The sequence below is a fragment of the Diorhabda sublineata genome, chromosome 9 (assembly GCF_026230105.1).
Source record: "Diorhabda sublineata isolate icDioSubl1.1 chromosome 9, icDioSubl1.1, whole genome shotgun sequence".
Taxonomy (NCBI): Eukaryota; Metazoa; Arthropoda; class Insecta; order Coleoptera; family Chrysomelidae; genus Diorhabda; species Diorhabda sublineata.
The window spans coordinates 4,129,570-4,143,975 of NC_079482.1; the positions used below are offsets into that span (position 1 = coordinate 4,129,570).

The 14,406-nt window shown below is 35.8% G+C and overlaps 1 protein-coding gene across 3 annotated transcripts in view; it reads left to right on the forward strand.

Moving 5' to 3' along the window:
- The window catches only part of LOC130449129 (1-phosphatidylinositol 4,5-bisphosphate phosphodiesterase epsilon-1-like), a 337,095-nt gene that overhangs the window by 257,876 nt on the left and 64,813 nt on the right, over positions 1 to 14,406 (forward strand). For all 3 annotated transcript variants that reach the window (XM_056786816.1, XM_056786818.1, XM_056786817.1), the window contains 3 exons: positions 6,629 to 6,807; positions 10,014 to 10,197; positions 12,541 to 12,839. In XM_056786816.1, coding sequence (XP_056642794.1) covers positions 6,629 to 6,807; positions 10,014 to 10,197; positions 12,541 to 12,839 — 662 coding nt within the window. The remainder of the gene's footprint in view (positions 1 to 6,628; positions 6,808 to 10,013; positions 10,198 to 12,540; positions 12,840 to 14,406) is intronic.

The following is a 14,406-nucleotide window of genomic DNA, read 5'->3' on the forward strand; positions in this document are numbered from 1 at the left end:
GCCATATTCATGATGAATACTCAGAACATGATCTTAGAAGACTTTCCAAATGGTGGGTCCGAGTCCATATTGTTCCTTCATGAACAATGTATCTATTATGGAACGTTATAAGCGGTTATAAGCGCAACCCTGTCCATGGAACCGTTCAAACTTTTGCCTCGTGGTATATCCAGCACCTTAATGATAGCATGTATAAAAGAGCTTCCTTTTCTAAACCCGAATTGGTTTTCTTTCAGTTCCACTTCCAATCTTGCTTCAACAATGTGTTGTTGCTTAGCTAGTATGTCAATTATGCAGTGATATAGGCATTAGTGTGATTAATAAGCTGGTTTATGTATCAGTATCAGCTCTGTGGGAATTCTTGTCTAACCAGTAAGTTATTCATAACTTGCAGTATAATATCTGGTGCTACGGCTACGAGCTCTTTTACGGCTTTGGTGGGGATTCCATCCATACATGGAGCCTTTCCAGTTTTAAGCTTGTTAGTTGCCTGTAGCAGTCTCGAGACTGTTATGTTATTTGGTCGTTCACATGTGGACCATCTATCATTTCGAGCTGGGAACAGTGTTTTTATTATTTTCATCTTTTAGACTATCATCAATGTCGAAAGGAACTATTGTTGTTTCTACTCGCTCCTTTACTTCTTATACCCGTTGCCAAATATATCTTCCTCCAGTTCAGCGCATAGTTTTTGCCAGTGCCTTTTCTTTTCATCCTTAATGTGGTTTTTAGCTCTTTTTCAGCTGCTCTGTAGACTTCCGCTGTATCTGTGTCTGTATTTCTATGGATAATTCTTGAATATGCCCTTCTGGCAGATATAAATTGTTGTCTGCACGGTCGTTTCACCAGTATGGGACACTGTTTGGGTTGTGTGGGCATTTCACTGTTGACTTGCTAGAGCTTTTCTTTATTATTTCTGTTAGTCCTATTGGGGTAAGGTCGATTGCTTCTGAGTTGTCCAGTTCCGTAAGTATGGTCCTTATGTGAACCTCTTTGTTAAAATTCACTTTATTAGAGTATGTGTCTGTGAGGGCTAAGCGATTCATTATACAATACTTTCTATGATTTCAAACATCTACACAAGTTTTCGGATAGGAGCGTTGTATAGATAAAGGAGCTTCTTACAAAGGCTGCGCTATTGCCGACGTTGGCAACTGTCAATTTAACTCTGGTGCAGGCTTCCAACAGTAGCTGCCCTCTCCGATCAATTATGGGGGCTAGTTATTGGGTGTTAGGAACAGTAGTTGAAAATCCTATCACACGAAATAAAAAAAATATCAAATGTACATGTATAAGTCAATACAGTGTTTCTGGTATTCTTAGAAAGTTACTTTTGAAGACAGCAGTCTTCTGTAGTGAATAATTTTTAACCTTACTCTTCATGGTGTAACTCCACATGCTTTTTTTGGCCAATAATTCTTTAGAACTGTTGTCGAAAAGCACGACATTGTCTATAGTCCAAACAGGCTGTGATGCTTTAGACTTTCTTTGCGTTTTAGCATTGATTGGGCGTTCTATTCCGTGTTAACTGCTGGGTGTCTAATTCGAACATTCTCAGGATGTTTTGAATTATGAATATTTAGTTGGTGGTAAGAGGAACAGCGATGTCTTGCGCATCGACATCGATAACGAGGGATTGGAAGTGCTCCACGTATCTACTTAGGTCTATGGTAGTCCGAAGAAAAGTGGGTTGGACATAATTTGATGTGTGAAAAAATTCAAATCGGCTTTTTTGAAGTCGCTAAAAATGAAGCTGCTTGGTGGGTATTTATCAGTTTGAAGTATTGACCAAAAAACGTGGTAATTGGATCTGGATTATATGGTCAGCAGTGGAAGGGACTCTAGAAAATTGGTTATCGGTAATATGGTAATGGTATTGGTTATACCCCTTGAAAGAATGGATGTATATTCAAAAAGGTCAATAGAAAGTGTTTGACTTGGATGTTTGACATAGCAGAAGATAGTAGTAGTCTTATTATTTAACTACACGATTCGCTTTCTAAACATAGACTGAATTTTATTACCTTCATCGTAAATACATAAAGGCATAAAACAGCCCCTAACAAGAAGAAGGGAAAGACATGATGTGAAACAGACTATTGGCAAAACACCATACATATTTTGAGGCTAAACTCAATATTATTCAACGAGATTTTGATGACTATGCAATCTAAGTTCTGTTGAGACAGAAATTGAAGCAGATGGTCAGATCTATCTGAATACATGAAACCTGAAAACATGAAAAAGACATTTTTTGAAAAATTCTTTGATTTATTTAACTACTTTTCACTTTCATATGTCCTGCAGGTCTTTTTTCATGATAACTTCTCTAAGCAATCAATACCTCGAGTTATAAAGAATGTCCGTCAATATTTATGCTTAAAGTCTACATACTTGATAGTGTGTATGGTTATCAATGTGCATATGTAGAAACTATCTTGGAGTATGAAATGCTCTAGGAGTTAACTAGATTACGTTTGATTTGCTTTCATTCAATTCAAGATTGAGCGATGACTGAGACCGTTTCTCTCGAAATAGGTCACGTCCTATTTAACGTACATGAGAATTAAGTTCACATTTCTGTTTTGCATCGCATACTAAGTACGTTCCGCTATGTAAATTGTATGAAATGAGAGAACGTTCAAATTCTGCTTGTATTACGTAATAAGACACAATTTATGGATTTTTCAGTAAAGCTCTTTGTATAAGTGATTGTTTTCTTCGATTTTTCAATCGATAAATGTCTTTGTAAATTGTTTTTCGATGTAAAACATGTATTTCAATATAAGACACATTCGGAAAAGGTGTTTTGGGACGTGTGCGCATTGTTAATTTTGTACTTAATGGTATTTTTCTTTCTATAAAATCACAATAATTGTAATTATGAAGTACTCTCTTGACTAATACATATTGTACAGTGGACAATCTCTTTGAGACTGTGACTATGTGAAAGTTTCCGACCTCGAACTGAAGATCTAAGGCAAATGGTTCATAACAGTAGAAGAAAACTGTATTCACCACTACATGTATCGAAAAGAAAAACAGTCAAAAAAGTACAGAACAAAGCGAACCCTCTCTGGAAAAAATCAAAGATGGTATCAAGATACCATGATGCGACGATGGGCCACTATTCTAGAAATTGTACTTTCAGTTTTACCAATTGGATTAGTTGCATTTTGGTGTGGCTTTTTTTAATTGGATTTATGGACCAAACGAAATTAAATCCTCAACTAACATAATCTGATTTAATCAGAAAACGGATCCGTTCTCAGATCTGCTTAACCACATAAAAAGGAAGATCCCAATTCTAATGTGAATCAATGTTTTATAAATAAAAAATGTTTTTGACTTTTCTTATTGTACGTCTTTCCGCTTCTCAATCAAGCTCCCATCTTTTAAAAATAGGCGTTCTCCAAAATGAATTTAATTCATAAATTTATTTTGAAAAACCAAAATAACAAATTGCATTATTGGTAAAACCGGTAGTTCTTCCGATATCTGGAACCTTGACAAACGGATTTTACAGCCTTGAAAACTCTAAGCCAACTCATACTTCCGAAATTTGGAATCTCGATAAATGGATTTTACAACATGGAAAATGCCAAACCAACTTATACTTCCGACATCTGGAACCTTGATAAACGGATTTTACAGCCTTGAAAACTCTAAGCCGAAATTTGGAATCTCGATAAATGGACTTTACAACGTAGAAATGCTAAACTAACTCTTACTTCCGATATCTAGAATCTTGAAAACGGATTTTACAGACTTGAAAACGAATTTTACAGCCTTGAAAACGCTAATCCAAATCGTACTTCCGACATCTCGCTAACCCAACTCGTACTTGCGAGATCTGGAACCTTGATAAACGGATTTTACAGCCTTGAAAACTCTAAGCCAACTCATACTTCCGAAATTTGGAATCTCAATAAATGGATTTTACAACGAAGAAAATGCTAAGCCAACTTATACTTCCGACATCTGGAACCTTGATAAACGGATTTTACAGCCTTGAAAACTCTAAGCCGAAATTTGGAATCTGGATAAATGGATTTTACAACGTAGAAATGCTAAACTAACTCTTACTTCCGATATCTAGAATCTTGAAAACGGATTTTACAGCCTTGAAAACGAATTTTTACAGCCTTGAAAACGCTAATCCAACTCGTACTTCCGACATCTCGCTAATCCAACTCGTACTTCCAACATCTGGAACCTTGATAAACGGATTTTACAGCCTTGAAAACTCTAAGCCGAAATTTGGAATCTCGATAAATGGACTTTACAACGTAGAAATGCTAAACTAACTCTTACTTCCGATATCTAGAATCTTGAAAACGGATTTTACAGACTTGAAAACGAATTTTACAGCCTTGAAAACGCTAATCCAAATCGTACTTCCGACATCTCGCTAACCCAACTCGTACTTGCGAGATCTGGAACCTTAATAAACGAATTTTACAGCCTTGAAAACTCTAAGCCAACTCATACTTCCGAAATTTGGAATCTCAATAAATGGATTTTACAACGAAGAAAATGCTAAGCCAACTTATACTTCCGACATCTGGAACCTTGATAAACGGATTTTACAGACTTGAAAACGCTAATCCAACTCGTACTTCCGACATCTCGCCAATCCAACTCGTACTTCCAACATCTGGAACCTTGATAAACGGATTTTACAGCCTTGAAAACTCTAAGCCGAAATTTGGAATCTCGATAAATGGACTTTACAACGTAGAAATGCTAAACTAACTCTTACTTTCGATATCTAGAATCTTGAAAACGGATTTTACATCCTTGAAAACGAATTTTACAGCCTTGAAAACGCTAATCCACATCATACTTCCGACATCTCGCTAACCCAACTCGTACTTCCAACATCTGGAACCTTGATAAACGGATTTTACAGCCTTGAAAACTCTAAGCCGAAATTTGGAATCTCGATAAATGGACTTTACAACGTAGAAAATGCTAAACTAACTCTTACTTCCGATATCTAGAACCTTAAAACCGGATTTTACAGCCTTGAAAATGAATTTTACAGCCTTGAAAACGCTAATCCAACTCGTACTTCCGACATCTCACTAATCCAATTCGTACTTCTGACATCTGGAACCTTGATAAATGGATTTTACAGCTTTGAAAACTCTAAGCCGAATTTTGAAATCTCGAAAATGGACTTTACAACGTAGAAAATGCTAAACCAACTCTTACTTCCGATATCTAGAATCTTGAAAACGGATTTTACAGCCTTGAAAACGAATTGTACAGCCTTGAAAACGCTAATCCAAATCGTACTTCCGACATCTCACTAACCCAACTCGTACTTCCAACATCTGGAACCTTGATAAATGGATTTTACAGCCTTGAAAACTCTAAGCCGAATTTTGAAATCTCGAAAATGGACTTTACAACGTAGAAATGCTAAACTAACTCTTACTTCCGATATCTAGAATCTTGAAAACGGATTTTCCAGACTTGAAAACGAATTTTACAGCCTTGAAAACGCTAATCCAAATCGTACTTCCGACATCTCGCTAACCCAACTCGTACTTGCGAGATCTGGAACCTTGATAAACGAATTTTACAGCCTTGAAAACTCTAAGCCAACTCATACTTCCGAAATTTGGAATCTCAATAAATGGATTTTACAACGAAGAAAATGCTAAGCCAACTTATACTTCCGACATCTGGAACCTTGATAAACGGATTTTACAGCCTTGAAAACGCTAATCCAACTCGTACTTCCGACATCTCGCTAATCCAACTCGTACTTGCGAGATCTGGAACCTTGATAAACGGATTTTACAGCCTTGAAAACTCTAAGCTGAAATTTGGAATCTCGATAAATGGACTTTACAACGTAGAAATGCTAAACTAACTCTTACTTTCGATATCTAGAATCTTGAAAACGGATTTTACATCCTTGAAAACGAATTTTACAGCCTTGAAAACGCTAATCCAAATCGTACTCCGACATCTCGCTAATCCAACTCGTACTTCCAACATCTGGAACCTTGATAAACGGATTTTACAGCCTTGAAAACTCTAAGCCGAAATTTGGAATCTCGATAAATGGACTTTACAACGTAGAAAATGCTAAACTAACTCTTACTTCCGATATCTAGAACCTTAAAACCGGATTTTACAGCCTTGAAAACAAGTTTTACAGCCTTGAAAACTTTAAGCCAACTCATACTTCCGACAATTGGAACCTTGATAAATGGATTTTACAACCTAGAACGCTAAACCAACTCGTTTTATTATGATTTTGTTCCGCAAATATTAACAACTAATTTAATTCCATATTTTCAAATACGTCCTCTATTGGTGGTGGTGAAAATAATTTCCAAATATTTCTCGGGTCACTTTTCTAGTTACCTCTGAAGCTGTAATATAATCCTTTGCCGAGACATAGTCGACAGTCCGGTACAAAATGATGCTTAAGTAACATTCGATATACTGTTATTTATTTTAGTATTTAAACATATCTATCGATCAGATTTATTAAAAATTTTGGTAGAGGATACCAGAAACATAGCAAAAAATAACGATATTATATACACCGTACTGAAAATTTCTGGAAACTAAAACTTTCATTAATATGTTTGTATATTTGTTACAGTTCATATCAGATTATAATGGAGAAGACCATCATTTCACAACAATTGGTCCTGGAGGACTGATCAATTTGGAGAAAATATACCGCACGCAGGCGGTCATGGACCATATATCTTTGTGCCATCAACATTATCATAGTAGAAATCGTCTTTCGCCCACTTTCAATCTTATCGATTATCTTAAGTGAGTAATTTTTTTCGTCTTTACAATGTTTTCAACCGAAAAGTAATGGAATTAAACAGAATTTTGTCTTTTCAAGAATTATAATAACTTTATATCTACACTGCGACTCAAATAATCTATTTTAACCCTTTTTGTTGTTGTCAAACTATTGACAACTAATTGGTTATAGCTGATTTATCAATTCCACTCCATTCAAAAAGTTGAGGATCTTCATTTCCTATTTCATACGCTCCCAGGTGTAATTCTGTTAAGCTCCATAGGCTCTAGTATCTTGATATCCACCCCTGTACATTGTTCCATAAATGGTTCTACCCTTATCTATTTTCTTTCCTAGTGCTTTCTTTATTGTCCTGTAGCCGATTATACAAGAGATACTAGAAAGGTTTTTGTCAGTTTCTATTTTAGTCTATTTCATTCTCTTCCACTTCAATGAGTCCCATAAGAAGGTAACTCAATTCCTCTCACCAAGCTCATTCCAGGCATTCCCAGACCAGATGGATCTTATGACAGCTCAGAACTCTAATGGTTGCTTGCCTATCGAACAAGGTGATAATCTTTTGGAACTGATAAAAATATATTTGGTGTTTTGCCCAAGCTTTCAAATTCTTTGGATCTGTGCTTTTCAACTCCTCTACTTTGTACCCATCTGTAAACCTTCTGATGGCAGTTTTTGGGTATTACATCCCCTGGAAAGTTTTGGTTTTTCTTTGTTGAGATTGTCTGGTCTATAATACAAATTCATCCTTAATGTACGCTCGACAAAAATCATTGATATTTCTATTTATTTTTATGTATAAAATGTGAGATACCACAGCAGTGAAAAGATGGATGTAACAATGAATCAAGGCACGTGCTTCTCATTTTTGGTTATAATTTTTGCAGAACACAAACGGCTTATCTTCGCTGATTATTATTCAAAATAAAAGGAAATGATAATAGGCAGGTATTATACTGATTTATAGACACGTTTTGATGTCGAACTTAAGAAAAAATTACAACTTTCCAATTATAAGGAACAGGTTCCGCGTATTTTTTTTTGCTAATAATAATATGTCATACTCATTTTCCAAAACCATCATTCTCCAAATTGATTATTAAGCCAATCAGTATTCCTTTGTGTAAAATGTGCAAGGCAGCTATCATGTTGAAAGAAATGAGTTTGTCCTATATTCAAAGAAAGATCAACCATAAATCTTTGCAAAATTTGTGAGTAACTGACATAACGTTACTTCTAAAATGGCACACTACACATTTACTTTTTTCAAATACTGCCTTTTTGCTTTAATTACGTAATTATCAGTTTTGGTGAGACGGAATACCATATAGAAAAATATTTTCAGCTTTTATAAAAATAATATTCGATTTGATAATAAATTTTGTCACAACAACTAATACTAATAAATAATGTTTTCATCTTCATGATAAAAATAGTGAAAACTGATGCATGTGCTTACAACACACATAAACTGCGTTCAATTACTTTTCGTTACCAAAAAATAGGTTGATGAAAAGCGATTTCAAGTAGATGAGGTAATTGGAAACTCTCTGGACCAAGCGTGTGAAATTAGAAATAGATTTTGTGGAATAGTAAAATAGTTTCCTTACAGTGAACTCACTCTTCCTCAAAACCGCCCTCGTATATCAAGACTGAGCATCCAATAAATAGGACTAAGTTTATAAAAAGTTGTGCTCGAAGTAGATCAAAGTCACGAACAAAAGATTTTCATGGTAAGGACGCAGAGAAACGAGACGCCTAAACGACCTAATCTTGATGTAATTACAAGTCTCGAAAATAAATGCAAGATATCGACGTTTCGTATCCACAACGACATCCAATTTGATGAGATTATCTCGAAAATACGCATTCAAAGAGCTGGTTGATTAGGTCATTACTTTTTGAATTCAACTTTATGAATAGAATCTATATCTATAGTGCATTAATGCTAGTTTGTAAATCATGAAGTTTTTATAAATTTGAGGATAAAAATAAAATGTGTCATACAAGTCTTTCTCAAACTCATAACCTATATCAGTTGAAGAGCCCTCACGAGTTGAGACGCCTCCTTATGCAAGCGGCTACTTTGAATTTCGCGGTATGTGTCTAGATAGCGCCATCTAGCTCTCGCTTTCGAGATATTTCACACTTTGTTTTCATTTTTGCAATTTTCTCATTCCCACTGTTCTCACATCTCTTCTAACCTAACTATTTTTCCTTGGTCCTCCTTTTTTTTTGATCCCACCCTCTCTACCTCTTAGTACGCGTTCTACTCATCCATCTTCTGTTATTCTATATATATTTCACGACCATTTCGCTATTTATACTATTCTGTTAATTCTATGTTTCCGTTTCACTGCGTAGAAGGTGACCAAATATCACCTCAACATACACTTTCACCAAACAAAGAACGTTAAAACGTCAAACATTGAAATAGTACAAAACAATATAAAACGGTTGGTACAATGTGTAAAACGTCAAACGTTTAAAACGTCAAATGTCATTGAATATCTTGACTTGAAAACATCTTGTATTGAATCTTCGAAATGGACATCAAACTTTTTATATTTCTTCCAATTAGAACCAACCTACTTTTATTGAATATAAATTATCAATTTGTTTCAATACTGAACACACTGTATAAACTACACCAACACTCACAATCACACTGTCTGACGTGCGTTTCGATAACCAAGTTATCGTTATCAGAGATTGGAGGTAAACTTGAAAAAGTGTGTTTATTCACCTTCATTTAACACTTCATCATAATGTTATTTATGGCCGATTCCAAGACTTAATTATATTAACTATAGACCACAATTAAGTTCCTAATTTGACGGTCATCTCGCAAGCTTCCTTTGTCCTCTAAAGGCATCATTTGATTACCCCTATTATCGATTACATTGACTCGGTAATTGGTTTAGAAGTGTTAAAATTTCAGACCGAAATATCTAGGGATATAACGGAATATCCAATTAACAACAGAAACATGGAGAAAAGGTAGAAGGGTTTATGATTATTAGGATTCCATCGACCATGAGAATTTCGTAACGTCAAATTCGCCAAGAATTTCCCCTAAATGTTGCAGGAGTAGCATACCTTAGAGGAAAGGTACATATTAAATTTGAGCTCCGTTATTGATACCTTGAGAAAAATTTATAATTATAAAAAAGCTATTAAAAGTTAATGATTATGTTATTTCTCTTTCTAGGTCATCAGCTATAAATGAACAACGCGTTTTAGCGTTCGGACCCCCGGAAAAAGTCGAACTGGACGCCGAATATGACTGTGATGTAGATGATTATCACCCTGTACAACCACTTGTACACGACCATGGAGTTAGCTTTGTGTGCTTATCGTCGCCATTGACGAAAATAGATCAACATGTCATACAGGTTAGATCATCTGTCATTTGTCAATTACCGCTGTTCTCAAAGTTGAATAGAAAATGTATCAAATGAGAAAGGCACATTAAAAATCGCCCAAGGTTTTTCTTCGATGTTTATTACGGAGGTTTTTACACTTTTTTATTGTTATCACTTTATACATCGTTGAAAAGTTTACACTGTTGTCTATTTTCCAACATTATTTCAATCTTTTTGGCACAATTATGACAACCTTAGAATTCATAAGTTAAAGTCTCCCGTCAAACCGTTGTGGAAGCGTTTAATCACAGCTCAGACATTATCGTCGCGTTTGAAGCGTTTACCACTTAAGCGTTCTCTCGGCTTGTGGAAGGATTATAATCGCTGGGGACGAAGTCCACGTTGTACGGAGGATGGAGCATACCAGTCCACCCAAATGTCTTCACAAGCTGTGCGTCCCAGATTGCATAACATCGATAAGGAGTAACCCTTTTCGATCCCAAAACACAGTCGCCAGAACCTTTAATGCCTACTGAGTTTCTTTGAATTGATTTATTGACGATGAACTGGAGTGACGCCACGTTTCATCTTTTGTGACTTTTGTGTCAGTCAGTCAACATTCGGGAAACCTAACGATCACTCACTTTGCGATAACCTGACGTTTCTATTAAAGTTTTTTCAATTGTGCCATGAGAAGCTTCAGAAATACATTCAACAAGTTCGCGAACAGTGACACTTTGATCTTTGAGCAGCTCACTGTTAATCTTCTAGACAATCGCATCCGAAATTGGCGGTCTTGCATCCGTTCTTCATCGTGAACTTCCGTGGGACCCCTCGTGCACCATTTTCGGAAGTCCTGAACGGAGATGAGCCTTTCACCGTAAACCTCACTTAATTTCGAATGAATCTCCACGAGTAGTAAGTTTTTTGTATGGAAAAACCGTTTTACTGATCCAGCCTGGGACTTGGCGGGAATGGTGCTCAACACTACTATCTCTGATGGCCACCAGGTGACAGAAAACCTCGAGATTGGTGGAACTACTAAGTACGGCACTGTTATTGGATTCAATCTAACACCTTCCTTTGCGGCTCTAGCTCATTGAAAACTTGGTACTTTTCGCACAACCCTTGTGATTCGAAACTTCTTGAAAAATGAGAAAGGTTTCCTAATACGTCTTTTGTCTATTTCATAAAAACATGTCTATCTTAAAACCAAACGAATTGCTTGCAAGACAACATGCAGGAAATTGGATCCAATGCTATGCAAGATGAAAATATTACATAGACGAATATTGCACGTCGTTTGACATTACCTAACCTCAAACAAAGCTGAAGAAGAAAGGAGAAGAAAATAACGAAGCTGAATAAAGTAAACAAGAAAAAAGTGGTCGGTGCCATAATTATAACTGCTGCTGCTTTGCTTTAGGAGTCTGTTGGTCAATTTAGCTAGAGAATTGGACGAGAAAATGAAAAAGTTTTTCACTGATGTAGATGACATGATATATTTGGCTCTTGTGGAGGGTAGTTCAACCTTAACGCACGTTATAGATGTTATTAACACCTTTACGTCAAGTTTTTTGAGCAAATTTCTTTGACGATTACTTTTCTTCAACCTTCTGCTAGATTCAATCATGGAGAGATACACAATTGAGCAACTGATCTGTCCATAATCGGAAGAATTATATGCAAACTTGAATAAATCTTATCTAGAAGAGAAATGAAAATACCTGTGCGTATTTGAATTTATACACTTACAAAATCAAATTATTGGGTTGGTTTAGCAGAAAGTAGTGAATGGTGACTTTACGAAGCGATGAGGTGCGCTTTGACGTCAGTAGATTCGTTGAGAAGCGGAATTGACTCATTTTGCCTAATGAAAATACCCAAGTGATCCTTAAAACGCCCATGTAATCACAAATAGTGACTATATGGTGTGGTTTGTGACATTTGTGACGTTCTTAGTAAATATAGTGGGTCAAGCAATTCACCTTCTCAAGATAATTACGAACTTTTGTGACCAGAAGGTCCCACAAATTCATATCCATCTCCCTCCACACGTACTGCGTCGTTAATAATAAAAGAGAGCTCGATCGACACTCGCTACAGCGTAATTTAAATAAACAAACAACTACTTTTGAATATCCCGCGCATAACTAGATGACCTTGACCCACTTTTATGCCAAATATCGATTATTAAAGAACCTCTAACAGTAAATACTAACTAAATAATTTGTTTTCCCATTTTATCTCCATAATTATCAATTTCCCTTTGTTTTATAATAACTAGCAGATAAATAAGATGATAGCTACAATAAAATTGAAGAAAGTTTGCAAGGAACTAAAAAGTAACATTGAAATTTGCATTTTTTCCAGATCCTCCACCACGGTAGTACGTGCGTTATATGGGAAGGTTTGGAAGGGCCCTCTCCACCTTCAGGTACTAAAGGCGTTCTACTCTATCTTCGTCTAGATAGATCCTCGACGACCTTAACATGGGTCAGACCAAGTTGGAGTGGTCTTAAGGCTGGATCATCCAACGAATCAACGGATCCTTTCACTACCGATTTTAATCTATCATTTAATCCTGAAGACACTTTGGCGCCAGGTCTACTTACGAAGCTGGCGTTACAAACGTCTGGTGAACAAAGTACCGGTACTACATTAGACGATGGGTGAGTTCTATTTTTTTATGGGGATGAGAAGCTGTGGGATGGATTATATATAAACAGACTAAGATGGAATGTTTTGTCACTTTATAATTTGATCGATAAGTATTTTGACTTAAATAGTCAACTAGCTGCTTCCTTTCCTTTTTGACCGCCTAGATTTATCAACAAGCACTCAACTTATGCCTTCTTAAGTTATGACTATTTTCTCATTCATTTCCGATGTGTTCATAGATCTCTCCTTTCATATTTCGAGTTCTCATTGAGGTAAGTTTGGTCTAAGAACATTCAGTAAATCAAGTCCTTTCATCTGAGATATAATATGAGTGAATTGGTTGAGTCTGAGGAGAGTTAAGTGAGGACATTTTTTGGAAATGACTTTTCTCCATTCAAAGCTGCATATTTCACGTTCTAATTGAGGTAAGTTCTTCGTTTGTAACCCTTTGACGAAATAAGTATTGATTGATTTTATGACGAAGCTATAATTATCCACAAAGTCATTGCTACGGGCAGCACGGTTCCTCTCGTTATATATTTAAATTGATTTAGTTCTGTGTTAAAGAAATTTAATGAAACTTCATCTAGCTTTGACTCAAGTACTTCAAAATAATCAGATTATTCAACCACGAAACTGTAATGATTTGTAGCTATGTGAATCTGCATTGTTTCAACTACTTTTTCTAATAATTTCCACTCGTGATCTTGTTAGAACTTGAATTATTTCCCGAAATTTATTCCAGATGTTAATTTTTTGAAACTTCTCCAAGTTTTGGCCAAGGAAAATTTTCGTAGACAAATTGCAACCGAGTAATAATTCAAGCTCGTGGGAGATTCGGTACAAAAACTTTTTGACATGTTAATGGGCGTTTATTTTGGTTTGATGTTTGGTGACTTAATAAATTGGGGTGTAAAGGTCTACAGTCGTAAATGATGGTTAAGTCTTCGTACGTAGTATCTAACTAGTAGTAGTAACTAACTTGCGTAGGCGTATTGCCTTTCAAAAACAACTATTTGATGACGGCTCAATGCAACGACTGATTTATACAATAGTCAAATAAAAACTGAACATCCAAAATGGCTGAAATTTTAGTGAGAATCTTTCAACGCATGGGATTTCTTTCCAAACACCCTCGTAGATACTTTCATTTATTTCCATGGAAACTGATACATTTAATCCACTACAAAACGTAAGAAGTTGTACTACATGTAATTTTTTATTTTCACTATATTACGAAGTTCGATATAACGTATACTTTGACGGCGTCGTTAGTTTTTGTTTTTTATTACTAGAGAAATCAAATTATTGTCAAACTTTCGATTGGTAAAGCTACTCTAGGAGCTGTGGAAATTAGATTAGGAAACTTGTTTTTCAAATTAGTAACCCTAATAGTCTCCTTCAGAGTGATTTCCTTAAGAAGTCACGAAGTTTCGGAATCGGTTCTTCCACTCCTTGTAGTCACATTGAAAGCAGATACATCTGGTCAGTTGAAACCATTTGAAAGTTTCCTGATACCTCAAAATGACGTTCCTTTAGATTCGTTTTGGATGTAGGGAGAAAGTAGGACTTACAACA